The sequence below is a fragment of the Pyrus communis genome, chromosome 6 (genome assembly GCF_041283825.1).
Source record: "Pyrus communis isolate YQ-2024b chromosome 6, ASM4128382v1, whole genome shotgun sequence".
Taxonomy (NCBI): domain Eukaryota; kingdom Viridiplantae; phylum Streptophyta; class Magnoliopsida; order Rosales; family Rosaceae; genus Pyrus; species Pyrus communis.
Genome location: NC_142570.1, coordinates 4,114,570 through 4,138,484, shown reverse-complemented (window position 1 = coordinate 4,138,484; position 23,915 = coordinate 4,114,570). Strand labels below are relative to the sequence as shown.

At 36.8% G+C, this 23,915-nt stretch overlaps 2 protein-coding genes across 5 annotated transcripts; both read right to left on the bottom strand.

Moving 5' to 3' along the window:
• Positions 1–5,378: 5,378 nt before the first annotated feature.
• Positions 5,379–10,163, bottom strand: LOC137710626 (1-deoxy-D-xylulose 5-phosphate reductoisomerase, chloroplastic). The gene is made up of 12 exons (XM_068449700.2): positions 9,679–10,163; positions 9,101–9,282; positions 8,697–8,783; positions 8,399–8,524; positions 8,255–8,317; positions 7,845–7,994; positions 7,592–7,659; positions 6,993–7,104; positions 6,760–6,864; positions 6,513–6,634; positions 6,021–6,167; positions 5,379–5,829 (listed from the first exon to the last, which is right to left on the bottom strand). The coding sequence occupies exons 1-12, from the start codon at positions 9,767–9,769 to the stop codon at positions 5,661–5,663; spliced, it is 1,422 nt and encodes a 473-aa protein (XP_068305801.2). The 5' UTR covers positions 9,770–10,163; the 3' UTR covers positions 5,379–5,660.
• A 3,064-nt stretch (positions 10,164–13,227) lies between these two features.
• On the bottom strand, positions 13,228–17,949 carry LOC137710394 (peroxisomal membrane protein PEX14). Of its 4 annotated transcripts, none has more exons than XM_088695453.1 (14): positions 17,777–17,949; positions 17,606–17,637; positions 17,006–17,244; positions 16,882–16,921; positions 16,588–16,781; positions 16,245–16,434; positions 16,015–16,104; positions 15,785–15,855; positions 15,632–15,674; positions 15,467–15,534; positions 14,881–14,925; positions 14,737–14,805; positions 13,709–14,265; positions 13,228–13,552 (listed from the first exon to the last, which is right to left on the bottom strand). In XM_088695453.1, the coding sequence occupies exons 2-13, from the start codon at positions 17,628–17,630 to the stop codon at positions 13,747–13,749; spliced, it is 1,593 nt and encodes a 530-aa protein (XP_088551579.1). In that variant the 5' UTR covers positions 17,631–17,637; positions 17,777–17,949; the 3' UTR covers positions 13,228–13,552; positions 13,709–13,746. The 4 variants fall into 4 exon arrangements, with proteins under 4 accessions (XP_088551579.1, XP_068305498.2, XP_068305497.2 ...); XM_068449397.2 differs by having other exon boundaries at positions 17,006–17,247; positions 17,777–17,928; XM_068449396.2 differs by having other exon boundaries at positions 16,588–16,784; positions 17,006–17,247; positions 17,777–17,914.
• Between the last annotated feature and the right edge of the window lie 5,966 nt (positions 17,950–23,915).

Sequence of the window (23,915 nt, the reverse complement as noted above, 5' to 3'; positions counted from 1 at the left end):
TAAACAACACAAGATGTACGTGGTTCACCCAGATTGGCTACGTCCACGGAGTAGAGGTGTTCTCATTAGTTATGAAGGGTTTACATAAATACATAGGTTCAAGCTCTCTTTTAGTGAGTTCTGGTGAATAGTTTAGTACAAATGACATTAGGGATTATTGTGGGAGAATGATCCTCTTTTATAGAAGAGAGTTTCTAGCTTTGTTCTGACATTGACACGTGTCGTGTTGTGATTGGCCTCTGATATCGATACGTGTTGCGCTGTGATTGGCCTCTGATACCAACATGTATTGTGTTGTGATTGGCCTCCTGGTTGGAGGAAAAGTCTTGTGGGTCCTTGACGGTATGTTGTTGACCGGTGCTTAGTAGTTTTGGGATTGGTCTAGTATGGTACAAACAACATTCATTTTGGAAGGCTCACTTCGTAATGTATTTCAACGACCCAATGTAACAACCCGTCCCAGAATTTACGGAACGAAATGGCAATGTTGTAATTTCATTTTGGTTATGGGATATTTGTTTAAAAGATTGTTTTTGGGTCTTAATAGGTGGCCCATGAGGGGCCCACCTAGGGATGGCAATTCTAACCGTTAAACTCGATAACAGTGGATAACAGCCCGAATGGATTGAATTTGGGTATGGAAATTCGGGTATATTTTGGGTATGGGGAAAAACCGTGAATATTATTCGGTTATGGTTTTGAATATGGTTATAGGGGTCCCCAATCCATATCCGTACCCAAATCCAAACCGAATAATATAATTATATAATTATATATAATATTAAAGTATTATATAATATATGTATGTATGTGTGTGTGTATATATATATATTCATTATTCATCGAATCCATTACCTTGAGAATACAAAAATTGCATTGTGTGAGTTGCATTTTATGGCAAAGTTCAATAGTTTTGATATGAATCAAAATCTATGAGAATTTAATGGTATTTATGGGCGATATCAAAGATCAACCAACATTATCAATGTTTAGCTTTAATTTTCATGCTTCACACGATCTATTAATTAAATCATTTTATACATCAAATATTTAATAATGAAAGTAATATTTACTAAATTATCATGTGTCAATTGGGCGAATATATTTTTTGTACTAACGAAGATGGATATAACCATTAACCGATAGGGAATCTGTTATCCGGTGGGTATGGTTATGGATAATACCCGATGGTTAATTTGTGGTTATGGATATGGTTAATTTTCGTGGTTATGGGGATGGAAGTAGCATTTCCGTCCCCAAACCGATCTGTTGCCATCCTTAGGCCCACCTTTGGTTTGTGTCCCTCGGCCTTTCTCTTCTCTTTCTCTCCCTTATTCTGTGTACATTCACCTCTCTCTTCTCTCACAGTTCTCTCTTTCCCAACTCACTCTCACTTCTTTCTCTTTTTTCTCTCAGCAAGCATCGAGATGGTGCCATAGGAGGACCACCACAGCATTGACGAGGTCCCAACTCATCACCACCTAGACCTCATCACTAAGAACCCAGGACAAGGAACCTGGGAACTCGACGTGGCAGAGGCCACTGTTCACGAACTCCGATGAGTTCTCCCTCACCCCCGCTGTAGGTGAGCTTCAAAAACCCTTTAAACCTTTCCCTTTGGTTCCCATGATTCATTTCTGATCGTATGTGTATGTTTTGGACGTGAAAACTACGAAGAAACACTTCGGGAAGGTTTTCCCTAGATTTCGACGAGAACTCGGCCTTTCCAGACCATTTTTCGGCCACCACACGCCTTGAAATTGGTACGAACCTCTTCCTTGTTCCTTGGGCTTCATTTTGGTTTTTTGTTTGACCTGTTTTGGTTGAGTTTTGGGCTTGAAAAAAGCTAGGATAGCTCCGATGTCCTTCTTCATGGAAACCCAGCCGACCCGACCTAAAACCGGGTCAAACCCGACCTGGGAGCACTAGTCCAGCCCAAAGAATTAGGCAATGGAAGCTGACCCAATTAACCCAGCCCAGTCCTAAGCTACCCAAACCTTTTTCGAAGCCCAAGCCAAAAGCCTAGTTAACCCAAAACCTAAACCCATTGGATCCAGGCCCTTGGGCCGTACCAACTTGGGCCTTCGGCCCAGTAGCCTCAAACCTAAAACCCTTTAAGCCCCCACCCAGCCCAGCCCAGCTGACTTGGCCTTTGACCCAGCCCAGTTGACTCGGACCTGTTGACCATGACTCGTTTGACCCGGATGAAATATTCTTGTGTTAACTTTTTCGAAATCTACCCAGGACCTTTAGGGTAATTCGACGTCCTGAATCCGTTTCCGACGTCTGTTTTCCCAAATTCAATCGTTTTATTATAGTTTTATTAATAGGACCATGTATGTGCTTAGGTGCATTTATTGTGGCGTTTCCGTCTTCGCTAGTTTGCATGGCTCTTCGACGACGGAGTATCTGTGAGTCAACCCCTTCTAAAATGCATATTTTAATAGTAGAAATGCATACATGAAAAACATGATTTAATGGTTACATTTTATGAGTAAATTAGATTTACACTTTATGATTATCATGCTTTACTGAGAATATTTTGGATTACCATACTTTATCGAATTTATGTTCTTTGTAGTATATATAATGAATGACTATATACTATTTATGAACATGTTTTTACACTCTTTGTAGTATATATGATGGATGACTATATACTATGAAGATGTTTTGAGATATATGTACTTATGTTGGAAAGATTATATTCAATGTTTTTGTGCGTATCTAGTGGTCACTGTTGTGCCTGCGGGCATATGTTCTGCCTGTATGTTCTGCCTACGGGCATATGTCCTACCTACGGGCGATTGTTTTACCTACGAGCGTATGTCCTGCTTACGGGCGATTGTTTTGCCTACGAGCGTATGTCCTGCCGACGGGAGTTAGTTCTGCTTACGAGCGTATGTTCTGCCTGTGGGCAAGTGGCGTATGTTCTGCCTATGGGCGTGTGAGGAGAGCCTTCGGGCGATTATGATACCACTAGTTAGCACACTATATATAATATATGTTTTACAAAGGTTTTATGGCTGCTAGGGTTTTCGGCAAATATATTACATATTATACTATTGAGTTTTTATAAACTTTGGGGGTTAGTACATTGTTGAATAACTGTTTTAGTATTACTATATATCAACTTGGTTCACTAATGTTTTGTTTTGCGCCCCCTCAGGACTTAGAATCAAGGCGTACAATTCCGGCGCCAAGACACTCCCGCATCGGCATCTTCAAGTCCTCTCAGTATAGGACGGACCCATCCTTTCGTTCTTTCAATTTTATATTATTCATTTTTAGTGTCTCGAATTAGTTGTATGCTCTGAACACGTTCCATAATTGCATAATCATTGTATTTAAATTTATAAGTATTGTTTATATTTATTATTTCTCATGCATCCTAATATGGCTTTATCACCTTTGAGTGTCGGCTAGCATGTGCATACCTCGAGTATTTGGAGGATATCGGGGTCGGGCGTGTCACCCAAATTGTTGATATTTTATTACATCATTCATAGATCATCCTTGCAAAAAATTAGACAAATTCAAAACCATGAAGACATTGATTTGTAGTGAAGAAAAGGGATGAATACAGTTCTACAAAGAAACACTAAATTTAATCCAACGATCATATAATTTTGAATTTGAATCATTTTTTGTAGACATGATCTTTGAAGCAAGACATAAAAGATAGACAGTTGAGTCGTTAAAATATACTATGAAGTGAGTCATATAAAAACATGTGTTAAAAAAGCGTGTGTCACCTGATCCTAACCTTATAATATATATATATATATATATATTATAAATATGAACGCATAGTCGAAGATTGTAAACAAGAGAAGTCTACTGTATGTATGCCAAATTGCCAATCTTTGGACGCATATGTGGAAGAAAAACCATGTGGAGGGAGGAGGGGGACAGTCGCTGCTGGCATTATTGGAAATTTCAACTTCAGTTGAAAACGATAAATAGAGTGGAGTGAGACAGAGAGAGAGAGAGAGAGAGAGAAGGTGGTCTGGAAAAAGGTGAACCAACGACCAAAGTTGTCAACTACACCCATCCTTCTCAGTCCTTAAGAATAAGACTTATACGCATTCCTCAAGACGTCACGATGGCATCCCTAGCCAGCTAATTACTGAATATTGTTTGCAAGTTTTTCGTTATATGGTATTGTGTTATTGGTTTGAAATACTACTAGGGAGGCCAACTCAGCGTAGGTAAGTCTTCCTTCAAAAGAAGTTTGTATTCTTTTTTATTTTTTGGTAAAAAGAAGCTTGTATTCTTTCAACGCTCACAATGTGAAGTTTTTGTAAGGTATGAACACGTATTAAGTTCAAACATCTCCAACTACAAGTGATGTATAAGAACGTGGTGTGGTAGATCCTTGAGTTCAAAGTGGTGCTACAACGCTCAGTTTGCCAGACCTCACAATGTGAACCATGATTGGCTATTTTGGTATTGCAGTGCTTTGAAAAAAAACTGCTTCTGTTGTGCTGTGAGAATAAGCTGTTTTTAAGTATTTACCAAACACTTTTTTGAGCTCAGCTTTTTTTTTATACCCATTTTTTTATAAAAACACCTTAATACCAAACCAGTACTTAGTCTGCACGCACCCTGGTCGACCTTGGTTTTAGGCTTTTTTGCCCTTTCTAGTCGGGGTGGTTAGCTTGGGTTTGTCAAATTTCAACCCCACCCCAACACAGACGATGACCTTTTTTTTACTGAGCTTGGAGCTTGGAACTTGGCTCACGTTGTGGAAGTTGTAGAATTTTTCAGGTCGACGGGTCGAGGGCCCACTCCAACAATATCGATAATGTCCCCACTTAATCGCTTGCACAATCCTTAGGTGTGGGGTTTTTCACAAAAGGCTTCGGTGTTAGTTAGAGTGGGGTAATTCTATTTAAAGTGCTTTATCTCTTCCCTCTTGGACGATGTGGGATAATGGGTGTCCGAACACTCTTCCGCACATGATACCCCATTTTGTGGGTCACACGTGGAGATCCACACATCGGCAACTAAGTAGAGCCAAGTCAGGGCTCACCCATCACGTAGGGCCAAACGGGTACCCACCCAATCACGTGGCATCTTTGGCCTACGTGGAGCCATGTCGGGATTCACCCATCGCGCAAGGCCAAACAGGAACCCAACCAATCACGTGGTAGTATAAGCCCGTCCCTTGGCTCTGATACCATGTATAATTTTTCAGGTTGACGAGCCGAGGGCCCACTCCAATAACACCGATACTGTCCCCACTTAACCGCCTGCACAATCCTCAAGTGTAGGGTTTTATCACAAAATACCTCGGTGTTAGTTAGAGTGGTGTTATTCTATTTAAAGTACTTTATCGAACAATGGGTGTTCTGACAGAAGTAACATTCCCAAAATTGAGAGAATCTAACGGCGACTGAGAACAGAGAATCTAAATCAAACAAAGTACAATGTAGGACTTTCAGATGACCAATTTATCATACATTTACCTATTTAGAGAGAGAGAGAGAGAGAGAGAGAGAGAGAGAGAGAGAAAGAGGGGGGGGGGGGGGAAACACATTTTCCGTTCACTCCCCTGCCCCCACCCACAAGCTACGGAAATCTTGGGGAATTCAACATGCTGACGGACTGTCCATTCATAGCACCGGTCTGTTGGCCAACGCGGACAGGCTAACCGCTCATGCAAAAACAGGAATTGAGCTTGAAGAGCTTTGCAAATCGGCTGCATAATCTCTTGCCCATAAATCATAATGTATAATTTCCTCGAGGGAAGGTGAGACCACTAGTTCGGCCCGGTGCTTAGCACATGTTAGCTCCACAATCTTGAAAATATCTAGATAACTGATTCTGCAAAACAGGAAAACTTTTATCTTAGCTGAGAATTTCGCATGCGAAAACTTTAAGTAAACATTTTCTATCACATGTTAACTCATTTTCTATCAGCCGGTGCTTGGCACATGTTAGTTCATGTGACCATAGTTGTCAAAGTTTGAAAGTTAGCAGTTTCTATCAAGGGGAAATGAATAAGGGGCACATACTTTTCATTGATAAACATCTCCACAGCCTTTTCATTTGCTGCACTAAGAACTCCTGTCATGGTGCCACCGGCCCGTCCAGCAGCATAGGCAAGATCCATGGATGGGTATTTCACATTGTCAGGAGCCTTAAAGGTTAATGAACCAAGCCTGCATCAATGTTAGTTTCTAGTCAATCTGTGACAGTTTCTCAAAGAAGGCAGCGTTATGATTGTAAGTAGATCTCAGCAACATAATGGGTATCTATTAAACTAAGCTAAACATTCGGGATTCACAATAGACCACACCACCATTGAATCATTAGAAGTTCCGACAATATTTGACATAGTTACCCAGCTGTAGAGTCAGAAATCCATGCTTATTCATATAACATAACTTAGTTATCAGAAAATGGAACATTTAGAAGACTCGACATCACCATAAATGAAAAGAAAAAGAAGCAGAAAGATGCAAGCTGGACCCCGTGGAAATAAAATAAGGAAAACGGTTCATTACTTGCAAAGATCAAGACGAGGCCACGTTACTTCAGAGCAGTAGATTCTCTCTGGCCATGACATGGTGTATAGGATTGGCAAGCGCATATCAGGCCAACCCAGTTGTGCCAGAACAGATGAATCCTGAAAAGAACATTACAGAAATCCAAAAATGTATGAGTTTGCAGTGTTTTTACAAACTAAAAGAAACATTAAAAAACACAAAATTAGCATGCCAAAACTACAGCTAAATGTTGAGTTAGTTGAACCTGCGTTTCAATCATTGAATGTATAATGGACTGCGGATGAATCACAATCTCAATATCATCATATTCAGCTCCAAACAAGTAATGAGCTTCGATGACTTCGAGACCCTGCCAATGAGTACAGAGAACTTAATATTCAGCTCTAAACAGGTTAAATATTACATAGATTGGAGCAGAGCGTGGTGCTTTCCATATGAATGCTTTCAATATGACACAGATTCGAAACGATAACAAACCTTATTGAAAAGAGTAGCAGAATCAACAGTAATCTTCTTTCCCATATTCCAGTTAGGATGCTTCAAGGCATCAGCAACTTTAACATCTTTCAATTTCTCAACAGGCCAATCCCTGTCATTAATGGAACGAGAAATTGTCAAAATCCTCATTGCGGCCATAATCAAAGATACAAAAACCATCCCTTAATTGACGATGTACGAATTAAATTGAGCTGAATCAAATGTTCATTAATGACTAAAACTATATCCCAAGTGTCTTGAATAGTTCAGTAAGATGTTACAACAAAAGTTAAATCATTCTTAGAAGTGAACTTCAATACAAAATTGATGATTGAATTTATGTTTTACGGTTGCTTATATGAAGTGCTTTTGCTTTCAAGAAAAATGGTCTTCAAGTGCTTTTGCTTTCTAACTCTATAGAACAACTGAAGTACAAAATCCCTGCACAGTCTAAATACATCCTACAAATTGAGGAAAATGGTAAATTCCTGCTACATTGAAAGGTTTCCTCTTCCTTTTCTAAATAAGAAAGTTAAAATATCCCTACTCAGATTTCAATAGAAAGTTTTAATATTCGAACTTAAATTACGATTTCATACCTGAAAGACCCACCAGATGCTGTCAAAATGATACGCCGAAGTGCACCCTCTGGCAAGCCTTGTATACACTGAAAAAAGGAGATTTCATTAAGCTTCACTATGACATGAGATCCACAAATATAAAATGATCAGGCACGCATAAAAAGAAAATGCAGCATGCAAACACCAACAAAAAGTAACGAGTGTAATATAGACTTATCCGATATCAGTACATAAATTCTTAGAATGATATCAATATGAAGACGTCTCATACCTGAAAAATTGCAGAATGTTCTGAATCAGCAGGAAGAATTTTTACATTATGCTTGTGGGCAAGAGGAAGAACAAAAGGGCCTCCAGCAATCAGGGTCTCTTTATTGGCTAATGCTATGTCTTTCCCTGCTTCTATTGCAGCCACTGTAGGCTAAGAAAAAAAGGTAACAGGAGAAATTTCAGTCTCTTAATTTATGTTCGTTTTTAAGTCAAATACTGTTTTTCTTTTCTGAAAATATTTTCTTCAATTTCATTATAAATCATCAGTCATTATCATTTGTTAGCCAACTTTGTTATCCCATCAACAACCCTTGTCTTTCAGTTTTTATATTATGTATTTCAAAAGTTATACGTATCGCTTCTTTTCAATAAAAAAATTGACATTTATAACTTCACTGCCAAAGCAATTACCTTCAGTCCTGCACAACCTACAATTCCTGTAACTACTGTGACTGCATCTGGGTGGCGGGCAACCTGAGAAGAGAAAAATAAGCAATTCCTTCATGATGAACAAAACAAAATTCATCAACCAAAGGCAATTGGATGCTAGGCTACCTCAACAACACCTTGCTCGCCAGGAATAATCTCAGGCTTTTCATCTAAATCAGCCAAGGCCTCTTTAAGTTCATTAACTAGTGATTCATTTCCAACAGCAACAAGTTGGGGCTTGAATCTCTTCACCTAGACAATGCAAATATAAGAAATATCAATCCAGATCCCCCGTTTACTAGGGTTGGTAGCTATATTATCAGGGTGAGTTTATGGAGTGAGTCCACTCAAAATTCAAAACTTATTCGTTTGATGGAATGAACAACACTTTTAAGTTCTAGGAACTGTTATTCTGATGGATTACCTGATCCACAAGAAGAGTTACATTTGAACCAGCTGCCAGCGCCACAATTCTGAATTTATCCGGGTTCTCCGCCACTATGTCTAATGTCTGTATAAACAACAGAATCCGATTATAAGCAACTAATGTGATTCCCAGAATTTGTTTCTTTAAGAAAGAAAAAACGGCTTCTTTTCCGCCACTAAATAGACTGTTAAAAACTTTCTAATTCATGTGATGCTTATACAGCAAGATACAACTCCACACAAATGAAGTAAATCATGTTATTTCAATATTTGAGCTTCCAACCTTCTATCAAATAAATTCTCTCTTTTCTGATAACAACTCCATACAGGTCTTACAAGTATATTAGTATCTTTAATCTCCAATAAACAATTTTAAAAGAAAAGAAACAATCTTTTCGATACCTGAGTTCCAATGGAACCGGTAGATCCAACAATCGAAATAGGCTTTGGACCGTCCCAAGTCCTGCGGCTTGTCTCCGCAACGGCACGTCCAGGCCAAGCTGGAGGAGGTGTCTGTGCAGCTGAGCATTGAACTCTTCTCCCAATTACAGTTCCGCAATCTGTCCTCCTCAAAGCAAACCCACCTATTTTTCAACCAAAAAAAAACATCATTAATACTGGTATTACCAATTCACCCATAAAACAGCATTAATCAAGAAACTAAATCTACATAACAAACATAAAATTATATCAATAACTAAATCATCAAAATTCAGAGTTCCTGCAAGTACAATTTAAACACAAAAGCACATAAATCCACTTCATCATATGAACTTTTAATTTTACAAAAAAGCAGATGGACCTCATCACTTTACAAACACAGAAATCAACAGAATCATAGTAAACCCATTTGAACAGTAACGTCAGCATGCACTCTGGAAAGCTAGAAAAGGATAAAGTCTTCCATCTTGCTAGTTTTCCTGCGTTTTCTCGGGAACCAAACAGAAAGTTGAAAGCAAGAGAAGGACAGTAACTGCTACCTGGAAGCTTAGGGAGGTGGGTGCTGGACTTGGTGGAATCCAAGAAAGAGATGGCTTTGATTTCAGCTGGAGATAATAAATTGAGAGCCATCCAATCCAATTCAAATTCAACTTTTCTTAATTCAAATCAACAAAAAGCAATCAGCTTTGAGATAAATGAACAAAAACAAGAGAACCCCTTAGCCAATATTTTTGTGGTGCTGGAAATTGCATAGCTTTATAGTAATTTGTAATGGGTTTTCTAGTAAAATAGTAAATTGGGCTTCTGTCTTTCCTTCTAAATTATTTTGCTTAACCATTTTTAGTAAAAAAATATTAAATAAATAATCAAAACATGGGAAGTGAGGTGTGGAGTCTGATGAATAAGGACGAAACTGTAGCAACGGATTCAGACCCTTCTGGTGGACTGATGAACAGTAAATTTGATGCTTCGTTTAGCATACGACGCCGTTTAGGTGTTAGCAGATTATTATTGTCTGAGACATGGTGATGGAGACTTGGGAGATTATGCTGCTTATAACATTTGATGATATTCCTTTATAATCCATCCAAAACATTTCATCTGAAAAGGGAATTGATATTGTCTTGTACATGAAATGGAAGGCTTACAAATCTGTCCAGATTTCTACATGACATTGTTAATATGTTACATGTTGGAAACACAGTCCATCTGATTTTTACATGACATTGTTAATTTGGAAAGTTTTTACAGTGTGTTGAAAATTTGGTTTAGTATGTTGAAAACACGGTTCGTCATGTTTTCAACGCTTTAAAAAATCTCTCTGTTAATTTGTTAAGTGTTTATATTATCATTAATAATTAATGCCCATGTTACAGATACAACAAACAATTAATGTGAAAGTTTAAATTTTTTGAATACCAACTAGACTATTTAATTTAATTTAGTGGCATTCAATCCGAAAATTATTAAAGAAAATTTCGAGTTCAAATATCATAAAGGATGTGCCGAGACACACATTTTTTTACATCTTACATGTTCTCTTAATTTATGGCCGCTTGGATCAAATGAATTTAAAAAAAAAAATTAAATGATAGAAATTAACAAAAAATACATGAAAAGTAAAAAATAGTACGTAGATAGCACACTTATATCGTAAATGTATCTTGCCCGTCTGGAAAGATGACAGAAGAAGAGGATCTTGCCTCATGTTTTTTATTCCGTAATTATTTATCATTTTATCCAGGTATGATTTCTCTACTAGGTAAAATTGAAAAACAAGAGAAATTGTATAGTGTAGGGCCAGTCCAAATTTCAAAGGGTAGACACAGATGCTGACTTGATCCCATTTTTTTCTTTATTTTTCTTGTTTGTTTTCTTGTGTTTTTTTTTTTTTTTTTTTTGGTCGATTCTTTTATTTTCATGTCAGGCCAAAGGATTAAGGTACCTGATGCATTGAGGTTGAAGTAGATCCCTAATCACAAGAAGTTAAACAAGTTAGAAAGTGCTTCTTGAATCCACCACCCACCATAACATGTTATAATAGTCATTATATTAATGATGGGCGTAGTTATTGGAGTTTCAAAAATATAAATGTGTATTTCAAATTTTTTATATTTAGATTAAAAAAAAAACTATTATAAAGAGTACATATTTAAATTCAGTTTTAGTGATGTGAAATGAAGTTCTTAATATACCTCTAAATTTAACGGGGAAATAGACCGCATTAGTTAAAAGGGTCAGTGGTACAACACATTGTTAAGCTCGATAACTTAAGAAACTAATGAGAGTTCAGGGACTAATCTTAAACGATGAGTAAAATTTAGGGACTATTGTTATAATTAAACCAAGGATAAATGAAGATTGGAGAAATGATTGTAATAGAGATGTGGAAGAAATATACAATATAAAATCCAAAAATTGAAATACATTTTAAGATTGTTTCACCTTTTTTGTTTCATGTCTGCTTCATCCCTCATTTCTCTCAATCTTAAACCGAAGGATATATTTGATAATACTCTTTAGTTTTTAATTTTCCCTTTTTATGTTAAAAATAAAATAAAAATACAAGGTAGAAAACGAAGATAAACAAGGATAAAGAAATGACGGTGGCCTGAAAGTGGGAAAGTGGAGAAAAATAGTAGGTTTTCTTTTCTAGTTTTCATTTCTTCCTCTCACACACCCGTTTGACATCTCACAAATCATTCTTTATTCTTGACGATCAGATTAAATAAATCACAAAAATAAACAACAACTAAGATTAAACAGAAGTATGTGAGAGGTTCTAAAAGATGTTTGTTTTTCATTTCCCTTCATCTATAAACACACTCCTCCTCTCTTTGCAATAAAAATATAAAACTTAAACCCAAAACAATTCTTTAAACCCGAAATGATTATCAAACGAGTCTACACTGTTTTTCGTTTTTAGGTACACTTGAAATTAAAACCAAATTAACTTCTTTGTTAGAACAGCTCACAAAGTTGGTAACCAGCATAAAAAAAAAAAAAAAGCTAGACCCACCCAAAAGGCATGAAGACAAAAATTAATAAATAAATTTATCAATAAGAGATGGACGGCCAGAAGTGTCCAGCTCTACAAACCCACTTCAGGTTTTATATTGAAAACTTACTGTATATGTGACCAAAACGCGCGTTTCACAAGCAACCTTATAGGATGATAATTTTCTCTCTCCTTCTAAACTTTACAATGATTTTCAACTAGGCTGCCGACGGTGTGAATTCTGCACCAGGGCAAGAATAAATACTGTGTCAATACAATAAAACACAACTGCTTGTACGCGTATTTCTTCACGAAGCGGATTTATACAAGAAATTATGAGTAGTATCTAGGGTCAAGTTGCCCAATGTAGAGGTGGACATGGTATGGTTCAGTTCGGTGGGACTAGAACCAAAACCAAAATTGAACTTTCAACCTGAAGTTTTTGGTCCAAAACAATGTTTTAGCCTTTTGGGCATGCAATTCAATCAATTTCTTTTTTTTTTTTTTTTCGGACCAACTCAAATCTTCTTCATTTTCATGCAAGTAAAATACATTTTTCAAACAAGTTTAAGCCTAATGAAATGGGCATCTCATATACTATGCCTAAATTTTTTGTTTTTTTTATTAAACAAACGATATTACATACACTAAAGGGGAGGATGTGAGTTTAACCTCACAATAGACTAGTAATAATATAATTCAAATTTGCCTTTAACGAGAATCGAACCTAAGACCTCTCACTTACAAATGAAAAGGAATATTGTTAGACCATAGGGTTAAGTGGCATAATATGCTCAATTGTATAAACAAGGAAATTAAGAAAAAGGAAATATAACATAAAAAGCAAACAAAAAAAAAAAAAAACCATTGGAAAATAGATAGGTGATAAAACGCTCGACTACTTTATTCTACCGTTAATTATTCTTAAGTACATCAGAACCAATTTTTTTTAAAAACACAACAATACCAAACTGACCCTAAGTTCGACAAAATATTTGGTGGTCGCATATTTCAAGGCACATTAATCCCTTTGTAAGATTGATACAAAGATTCGGCTTGAGCAGGTTCGACTGAGATAAAAAGATGCAAATAAACACCAACAATGCAAATAACATTAAGACGGCGAACTGATTCAGCGTTCGGCTATTTTTTATATAATAAGTTGATAACAACCACCATAAAAAGCCCAAGAAGCATCAAGAGAAAATTCAATAAACAAATTTATCAGACCACGACAGCCTAAAATAGCTTTTGGAAAAGCACTTTAGGATTCAGCCTTTGGGCAACTTATTTTATATGTCAAGTTGTCAACATCTTCTTCCACTATCTCAACTCATCCATGCATATTTTTACTTCTGTAACTCTGAGGTCAACTTTTGAATGATTTTCAGGTAGGTGTCCCAAGGTGAAGAAATCTGCACCGAGAATGCAGTGTCAATATAACATTAAACGAAATGAAAAAAATGGCTTCCTGAATCCCGATGTTCAAAAACAGAAACATACGTGTATTCCTTGTGCAAATATATTAACTTAAGAAGCGTACATAACAGACGTAGATATACGAGTAGTACCTGAGATTAAGGTATTCAATGAGATGAGCTCAAGACTACTAGTAGCTCACTTCCTCTTCTTGTATCTCAGTTGTTGAGCCCAGCGGTGAGCTTCCATTGATTTGCTCCAGTGCACCTCCAGATTCAGCTATCTTTGTTATCCTCTGCAACTCATCGGTCCCTTGCGATGGGCCATCGGTCACTTCTGATGGATGTGCAAAGGGCAGATCGTTACCCAGCTGTTCTTTCTGCACTGGTGGTTTTGGCCGTCGGATGGCTTCAGCTGCTGCTGCCATTGCGACTGGGGGTGGCTGGGGAGGAACCCATGTACGCTGAACTGGCTGAACTGGTTGCTCTCTAGTTCGTACGCCATAAGACCCTCCATTGACTTCATTTTCTATCTCAGTAATTCTGGGATTTTTCCGCTGCTGCTGCTGCTGCCACTGCAACACTGTACTGTCACCGTTTGACAGATAATTGAGCCCATTGTCCCGAATGCTGGAATTCAAACCTTCACTGCTTACTTGAGACTGCAGTACTTGGCTCGAGTTGTTTTGGACCTGACCAACTTCCCAAGGCTACCCCAGAAAACACAAAGTAAAAAAATCATCTCCAAGTATCAAAGCATGAAAACTGAATATTATTTACACTTAGTCAAACTTTTGAATACAGTCAAATAAATCTCTCTTTAATTTCATGTAGCTTACAAGTAACTCTGGTAACATTCCAAGATAATCTTTACGAATATGATAAAACGAAACCATTTTCCTTTCTTCCAGAATCCAGATTTTGAAGGACACGTTTCTTAAATGGTCCAACAAAGTTTACAAATCTGGAGTGAATCCAATTCGAATCCTCTTTTAACCCACTGGAAACCAAAAATTGGTAGCCCAATTTCAAGTAACTGGCTTCAGAGGAAGAAACTATTATTTTCTATAGCTAAAATGATTTAATGCACTCAATGAGTCTACATTAGTCCATAACCCATTACTGTTTCCTTTTACTGAACGGGGAAAGAGGAGAAGGTGAAAAACTCTCGAAAGCAATACCTTAGCTCTAGGTGCCAAGCGAGGATTTGATAGTTGCTGATTAGGGTTGGGGGGTGAATCATCAATGTCCTGCATATAATCCAGAATGACAAAGAATTAGCATTTAATTATAAAAAATTATAAAAAAAGGTTGAAAGAATTTACTTTGACATTAGGAGGTTTCTCCCCTCTTTGTACCATGGCCATGATCTGCATTATAATAAAAGTTAAAAATGCAGTCAAGAAGTTAAATACATGATAAATACTGTGGGTCCAGAGACCTACAATCTGCAAATTCAATTTGCAGTTGGAATGATAAAGACTACCAGACAAGCAACAGGTTAAAAAATTTCAAAGTGGCCTGAAACATAATTTTCAACCTCGTCAACTTATAATCTTTTAGACCTCCTGAATCATGCATGATTCATCCATTCTAACCTTAGATTTGGCTACTCTTAATAACAAATTCGCGAAAGTTAAAGAGTAAACTGATAGCCCCTGGGAAATCCCATAAACCAGCTCTTCGAATCTACTGTCGCTGGATGACAGTCCAAACACAAGTTGAGAGAGAAACATAATAGTATTGCTAGATTATTTAATCACATCGAGTTTATATGTTCTCAGAACTCCTTCAAACATTATATGGGTTTTAAGGATAAAAGAGAAGCTCTAAATAATAGACCCATGTACTACACACCATTTCTTATGATAACATTTCCAAGCAATGGAAAGGCCATATAAAATTACTTACGTCCATATAAGACTTTGGGTGAGGTGCAGCAGATGGTTCCATAGATGCAGCAGCAGAGGAAGATTGCACTGTACAGAGAAAATTGAAACAATATGAAGCAGAAATCAATATACATTAGAAAGATTAAACAATCAGAAATTTGACAATTGATTAGAAAATAATAACCTGAGCGCACGTCATACTCTGCCTTGCCATTCACATATTGTTGCTGTAAAACAGATACATGATAACAGATTTTTAGAATAGATCTGGATATCATATTTCTATAGCGTTCCAATATCAATAAGAATTTCAAATTTATGCCTACTGTCAGATGACCTTTGAATTTGTGATAGCGATGCGATTGTCTTCATGATCGACAAGAGAGTTTCTTGAGGCTTTTGTTTCTCCTGATGGTTAGGGCGAAAGATGGCATAATCAAATAATCATCATCAGATTCCAATGTACAAACAAGAAGTTTCTGGTTGCAAACAAATGAGATGTAACTGTTCTTTCGGCAGAACTATCAATTATAGCCACTTGATTAAACAATAAAGTATTCCCAGTACCTTCCAATTTCCGTATGGAATTGCTCATTGACTTCATTTCTTGCACTTGCACATCTAACAAACTCATGAGTTCCACGAAGTGTTTCCTCTCTGGCCCAAGTATAAACCAGGGTGCAGCAATCATGAAAAGGTAATACTCATCAGTATAAGAAACAACAATGATAACAAAATATAAATTCAATCAAGAAAGATAGGTTACGATGATTGGTGAAAGAAGATCACAATCCCACCTTCGGTCTTAGAATTCAGCATTTCCTGGATTACTTTTGCCACATCTGATGCTGCAGCTGCAGCTGTTTTAGCAGCTGCCACAGCTTCTTCTGCTGAACTTGGTTTCATATCAACTTTGTTTTCAACGTCATTCTCATCTTCCAATACAACCTTGCGTATCCAAGCCTTCAATCTAGGAATAAGAGATTTCTAAAACAGGGAACATGTTATTAGACAGCAATCAAGTTGGAACTATAGAGTGACAGAAGTCCTATGGTAAACTGGGTCAAGAAGCATAAAAAAGCAATAAACATGAAGGACAAAATTAACATGTCATGATTGTAGAAGATTGAGTACAAATACCTTAATTAATACAGCTGTTCCACAACCAGAGAGTGTTAGGAATCCTATGGCAAAAACGGCATCAAACCAGCGAAATCTATACCCAGATAATGCACCCACAGGGGAAATGACTTTAGCGGGAGCAGTGGGTGAAGGCTGTAAAGCTTGAGTTGTATTTTGTGCCTGAACATTTGACGATGTCTTCACCTGTCCATCTGCTACAAAAAAGCATATACAAGCAAACTTATTTAAACAGTAGACAACTTGACAAACTCAGTTCAAAACCAAAATACCAGGTTTTTGTGACGGCGTTACCTTGATTTCCAGTAGTTGCCTGCGTACCTGAAGGTGGGTCCTGAAATTTGCAAACAAACAATGTCAAACACTTAAAACAATGACAATTAACAATTAGCTTGAACACCAAGAATCAATCACTAACAGGCACACGCCGAAACGCTTCGTCAATCTCTTCTTTTGTGAGACCCTTCTTCTCGAGAAAAGACCGTCTATAAACAACAGGAGAGCCCCTAACTTTCGGGTGTGAAAGGAATTTCACAGCATTTTGCACTTGTTCCTCCCTCATTGGTTCGGAATTCACAAACACCGACGGTGTAGAACTTTGCTTAGCAGGCTCAGCCCCAGCATCTTGCTGACCCTCAATTGTGGGTTGAGCAAGCCCTGCTGCTCAAGTTAACAACCACAATTATAATTTTCACATAAATTGGACTAAAGCTAATTTTGCAAGAAGTGTGATTTTTTTCATAGACCATCAATTTATTCAATTAATCAAACAATAATCATAAAAACCAATCTCCAGGTTTTTGTTCAATCAATTCCACCAGGAACTAAATTTCCCTAAGCAAATTATTCAGTAAAATAGCAAAAATTTACATAACCAATAGAAAATTCAAATTGTTCATTCAATTTCCAATTGCATAACTTCCTCAGCAACTATACGAACAATAAACAAGAAAATTAAAGTAAAAAAGACACAAATTTGAGAAAATAAGAGAGAGAGAGAGAGGGAGAGAAATGGCACCTGGGTTCTTCTCTTTGTCCTCCATCCTCCAACTGAATCACTCAGCACAGAGAGGGAAAAAAAAAGTACCAGAAACAGTGAAAAAAAGTGGATAAATAATCAACAAAAACTGAATAAAAAGCTTGCAATTAACAATTAAAATTGTGAGATTTTGATCAAGAAACAACTTACAGGAGACGATGGAAATAGTGATGTCAGCGGAGAGCTAAGGTGGGCTTTTGCTCGTCCCAAAGCAGCTTGCTTTTATGAATTATTGTTTTTCGGAAGGAAAGAGAAAAAGTCTGAAACTTTGCGAGGAGAGATTTGCTGATGCAGATAATTGTGTTTTTAGTATCGGCTGCGGTGCCTTGTGGGAGTATGGGTTTTTTTGGGCTTTGGATTATGAGCTGAATTTATTTGGACCCATGATGGGAAAGAAGAGGTAAAGAAACTCTTGGTCCAAGCCCAAAGGCCCATAGCAAGCATTCTCGTCCTTTATTAATTCTTTCTCCTCGCTTTCTTCGAACTCATATCCAAAGATTTCTTGTAAGAGGATGGTACGATGGTTTATAACAGGTTTTGGGGAATATGAATAGGATAAGCATATGGATGAGCCGGAACATGGATAGCGTAGTGTTTCGAGCCGGCGAGAGTACGAGCAGGGCCGTTCTGAGACTGTTGAGGTTCGGGGCGACTTCAAAAATGTACCCTAACTTCATATAAGAAAAATTATTTGTTTTCACATGTAAGACTTCGATAAAGTTATAATTAGAAAAGCACTTCGAACTCAATAATTTAGACACAAAAAACTAATTTATTTTGTAATGAGAAAAGGGAACCAAAAAACCTCGGGCTTACAAATAGATAGATGATGAGTTTTTTTTTTTCTTCTATCTGAACTTTTAAAGTGTTTTTATACAACTCATGATGTGTTTTTTCTTATTTACTAACCTTGTCAAGATGGGACTAAAAAAAATAATCATATTTTCGAATATTTAGTTGATATATATAGGCAGTGAATGAGACATGCATCCATTATTTCTTGAAGGCTAATGCTAGGGATACCGAATTTTTAAACCAAATTTTGTGAATTGCATGATGCTAGGGATACCTAACATGCATCATTTATTACTTAAATGTTGATTAACGAGCTTATTTCTTATTAGTGACACGTCATATGTGTTGCAAATTTGGTATATGCATTACTCTTTGTTGAAGGTTAGACTTGAATTGGAATGAATGTCTAAAAATTGCAACCCACACAACTACTAGCTAGCAATTAAAAAGAAATTAACAACCAAACAGAAAATGGTAAAAATTGAAAAGAATAAAAAAAAGCACATAGCATTTCAAACTTAAAAACTTTCGTTAATTTTAAACAACAAAAGCTATTACTTCTGATTAAAAATTTCTTGATCATTTAACCAAACTTTAAAAAGTTTATACGCTTACGAAAATAAATTCTAAAATTTAAAAATTTATACTCTTATGAAAAGAAATTAATAAAAATGGAAAATAAAAAAACACACATTATTTTTTGAATTTGAAACCTCCTTGTTAATTTTAAACATCATAAACTACCACTTCTAGTTAAACTTCTTAATCATTTGACCAAATTTTATAAATTTATACCCTTATAAAAAGAAATTCGTAAAAATTAGAAAGTCAATAAACATATAGCGATTTTGTGACATCCCACATCGCCCAGGGGAGTGATCCTTAAATGTATATTCTCATCCCTACCTAGCACGAGGCATTTTGGGAGCTCACTCGCTTTGGGTTCCGTAAGGTACCGTTTGGTACGTGGGACGGGACGGAACAGAGTGGGACAAGGCGTTCCGTCCCACGTTTGGTGCGCCTAAAACGGGTGGAACGAGTTGTTCCACGGGACGAGTTTTGGGTGAATTTTCGTTCCACCTCACCCCCTTGGAACAACTGGTTCCACATCTATGGAACACAAAATTATAACCTCTCCGTCTCCTTCTTCTTCCTCCTTGTTTCCATCCAAGGGCATCTTTGCTCCCGCTCCGTTCCGTTCCGTCCTGTCCCGTCCCGTCCCGTCTGCATACCAAACGATACCTAAGAACTCCGAAGTTAAGCGAGAAGGGGGCTAGAGCAATCCCGTGATGGGTGACCCACTGGGAAGTTGCTCGTGAGTTCCCAAAAACAAAACCGTGAGAGAATGGTAAGCCCAAAGCGGACAACATCATGCTACGGTGGTGGAGCGGGCCCGGGAAGTGATCCGCCACGGGCCGGGATGTGACAATTTGGTATCAGAGCCAATCCCTGGCCGGAAGTGTGCCGACGAGGACGTAGGGCCCCTAAGGGGGGTGGATTGTGACATCTCACATCGCCCAGGGGAGTGATCCTTAAATGTATATTCTCATCCCTACCTAGCACGAGGCCTTTTGGGAGCTCACTCGCTTCGGGTTTCGTAGGAACTCCGAAGTTAAGCGAGAAGGGGGCTAGAGCAATCCTATGATGGGTAACCCACTAGGAAGTTGCTCGTGAGTTCCCAAAAACAAAACCGTGAGGGAATGGTAAGCCCAAAACAGACAATATCGTGCTACGGTGGTGGAGCGGACCCGGGAAGTGATCCGCCACGGGCCGGGATGTGACAGATTTGAACCTAGGACATCCTTATTAATTTTAAACAACATAAACCATTAGTTCTAGTTAAACTTCTTAGTCATTTAACCAAATTTTATACATTTATATTATGAAATTATATATGAATATAACACCCAAAATAATTTTGGTGCCCCCGATTTTTTTGGGCCCCGGATGGTCGTCCAGCCCGCATTGGGCCTGGGCAGGCCATGCGTACGAGATTACTGATCAAAGACTCTTCAATTGAGATGGGCTGAAGACCTGCTAAGGAATGGGTCGGATTTATCCCAACGAAAGCAAGAGTAAAATAATTAGGTCGCGCTTGGTATTGTTTTTTTTTTTTTTTTTTTCTTTTCACCAAAACTTCTTTACCTCAAAGTTAAGCAATAAAAAGTGTTTAGAAAAAATAAAACATCTTGCTTATCATAAGAGTAATAGTTTCCTGATTACAACTTTCAAAAACAACATGTAGATTGTGTTTTTAAAAGCTACTTTAATAAAAAACTGAATTGAGTCTTTAATAAATATTTTGAATTCTTGTAATACCCTCATTAATTTTTTTAAATGACATTATTTGCCTTATTTTAGACACATTTTGTCCACCTCACTACATACCCCGACTACAACCATAATTGCCAAAGTTGTTACCGCCACCACTATTGTCACGACAACTACGACCACAAATACCATCATCGTCGAAATATTTTATTATATTTTAATATTATTTATGTTGTTTGGTCGTAACTAAGTACCAAATTTTACGAAACCTAACATGATAAGAAAGAGATAAAAATAGGACCACGTTTTGTCAATGACTATTGAATGAAAGACTTATATCGATCCATGCGTAGCTTTGTGGTGAGAGGGGCACATTCATTACTTTTTCTTAATAGAACCAAAAAAAAAAGGACAAATGCTTGAAACTTGAAAGGACATGTCACATAATCCAAATGGACATGGACATCTTGAAGCTAGAATCTTCGTTTGCATCATGGGGCATGTCACACACGCATGTTGTAATGCCACTAAACATCTGACCAAAAACCATCTCTCTTTCGAAACCTATACCACGAGTTACATATCAATTAATAATCAACCAATTCTAAGTTTCACAAACAAGTGTGAAACTTATCAATTAAGAGCAATTAAGAGCCAACCAATTCTAAGTTTCAAATACGAACTTACGATTTAATTGTAATGTAATCTGTTTATTTGACTGTTAAGTGATGACATAATAAATATAAACCCACATTTATTTTTTATGTTGTGGAACTTTGCAGAGGGGGTTTAACTGTGGCTTAGGATTTTTACCACCTACAAAAGTAAGGATAAAAACACTTAAATACTTGTAAGAGTACAAGGTAACTGTAGTATAGTCGGCTCTAATAAAATCGTTCTCCACAGGGATTGAGTGAATAACTTCTGTATATACCAAATCTTAATTAATTATTTGAAAACAAAGTTTGGAAGTGGTTGATTTTATTACCTAAAATATTAAACACGAATTTAATTAAAAACAATTAAATAAATTGGCAAAGTAAAGGAAACAAAAAAAATAGTTTTGAAAATCAATTTGAGCACTAGGGTTCTGCCATCACCTTAACAATCTTACACAGTTCGTCGAATCACTTATGAATTACCCATGCATATTTTGAAGGTTAGGTTTTCCTAAAGTATATCCTTCTTGGAAGCTCCAACATAGAACATATATTTAACATGCAATCCATCCACGGTGTCCAAATCGAATGTGAACATGCAAGACTCATTAAGTTTTGTGAAAGCCTTTTGAAAAAATCATGCAACCCTTAAGATATGTCGTCTATCCTAATAAGTTACATATACTAACCATAAGAAACCTTAGTCAATTCCAAGGATAGTCTCCCCCAAAATTGCATCAAATTACTTTTTTAAATATCTTAATGGTGGCCAATCACTAAGACAAATAGATGGTTTTAACCGGTGATTAACAATTCAAAACTTGCATGCGTAATATCATAAGTAAATTGAAAATAAACTACATATTCTTGCTAAGGCTCGTGACCTCGTCCTAGTAAACGAAATTAGTTATGAACAATCATAAAACAAAATAACATTAAAAACATGGATAGAAAACACCTTGAAAGTAAACTTGAATCGTCAAAAGCTCTTTAAACTAAGCTCTCCAAAGTAGTGCATTCTCTCTAAAGTAATGCGTTCGTCTCCCTAATGGCTAAAAAGTCTTATTTATACTACTAGAAAATAAAACCTACCTATAAAAGGTATTAGATAAAACTAGGAAACATAATAAAATAATAAACTAGCAAATAAAAGGTTTCCTATTTAAATTGAAATTCTGACTTCAAAGAAGATCCATCTTTTGACCAACCAAATCAACTCCGATTTGGTCTCAAAAGGTCTATTTTTAAAGCTTGAGACATCCCTAACAAATCCTCAGAAGTAATCTTCCTCAAAATATGCCATCTTAACATTCAAAATACCCAAAACATCCAAAAACGTTAATCTGGGAAAGCTGCGCGCTGGGCTTTTATTTCATTGCCACAGCCAAACACCTTGGTAGAAAAATCTAAAACTTTGATACGAATAAATCTACAGACTCACGAACATCTTGCAATTGAAATTACTCCAAAATTCATCCATTTGACCACATTTTACCCCAGAGGACATCAAAAGTCCTACATTAAGAATATAAATCAAAGTATCAAAATTCTCATAAAATAACTAATAAATTATAACTAAGAATAGGGTAAAATATATATTATAATATCGACTCATCAGTGGTTCGCTTGCTACGGATTGTAGTCAAACCGAGGAGAGAGAGAGAAAAAAGAAGGTGGTCATCAGTATTAATAGGAGGGTGGGGATGGTGTTTATCGACAATTGCTATGAGGAAGGAGCTGGGGAAGGAGGACATCGGAAGAGAGGGGAAGGGGCACGAGGGGGATGGTGTTTAATTATTTATACGTATCCAACAAGAAAAATTGTAATTAAACCTTTTTTATTTGTTTTTTATCCACATGTGGCAAAGTTGGGATCCACGTCATTACTTAACGGTTAATTTATCAAATTTTCTTATGGATGTATGACATTGCAACTAAATCGTAAGTTTGTTTATAAGATTGCAATGTTTTAAAGATGTTGTATCGGTTTGTAATTGCCCTCAAACTTGAGAGTACCAAATATAATTTACCCTATGAAATATTACAACCCAACACCTTAAAGGTAGTTTATGAAAAAAGTTGAGGTTCCACTATAAAACCAACTGGCAATATTGAGAATAACTCAACCTCTTATAAGCTCTTGAAATGTTTTTTTTTCCTCGATGTGAGATGAATACTCAACACAACCCGTCATATGTGCCAAATTTTCAAGCATAGCACATGGACAACATAAAAGGAGTGATGCGAAGTGTGGCCGTTAAGCATCACACGAGAGACAACCTACTCTAATACTATGAAGAAAATTAAGATTATACCATACAGCTAATTGATTTTATAATGCAACCCTAACAACTTTTTTTCAATTTATAAATGCCTCTGCGTCCTAGTTTATAGATGCATATAAGAAACGAATTTGGAAAACAACAAAATACTCAAACGAAAATTTTTATTTGATCTCTGCACCAGCTTAAAAACTCCTTTAATAAAATTCCAACTTTGCCTTGAAATAAATTTTTTTTTTTTTTTAACAATTAGAACAAGCCACCATCGTATAAAACACATTG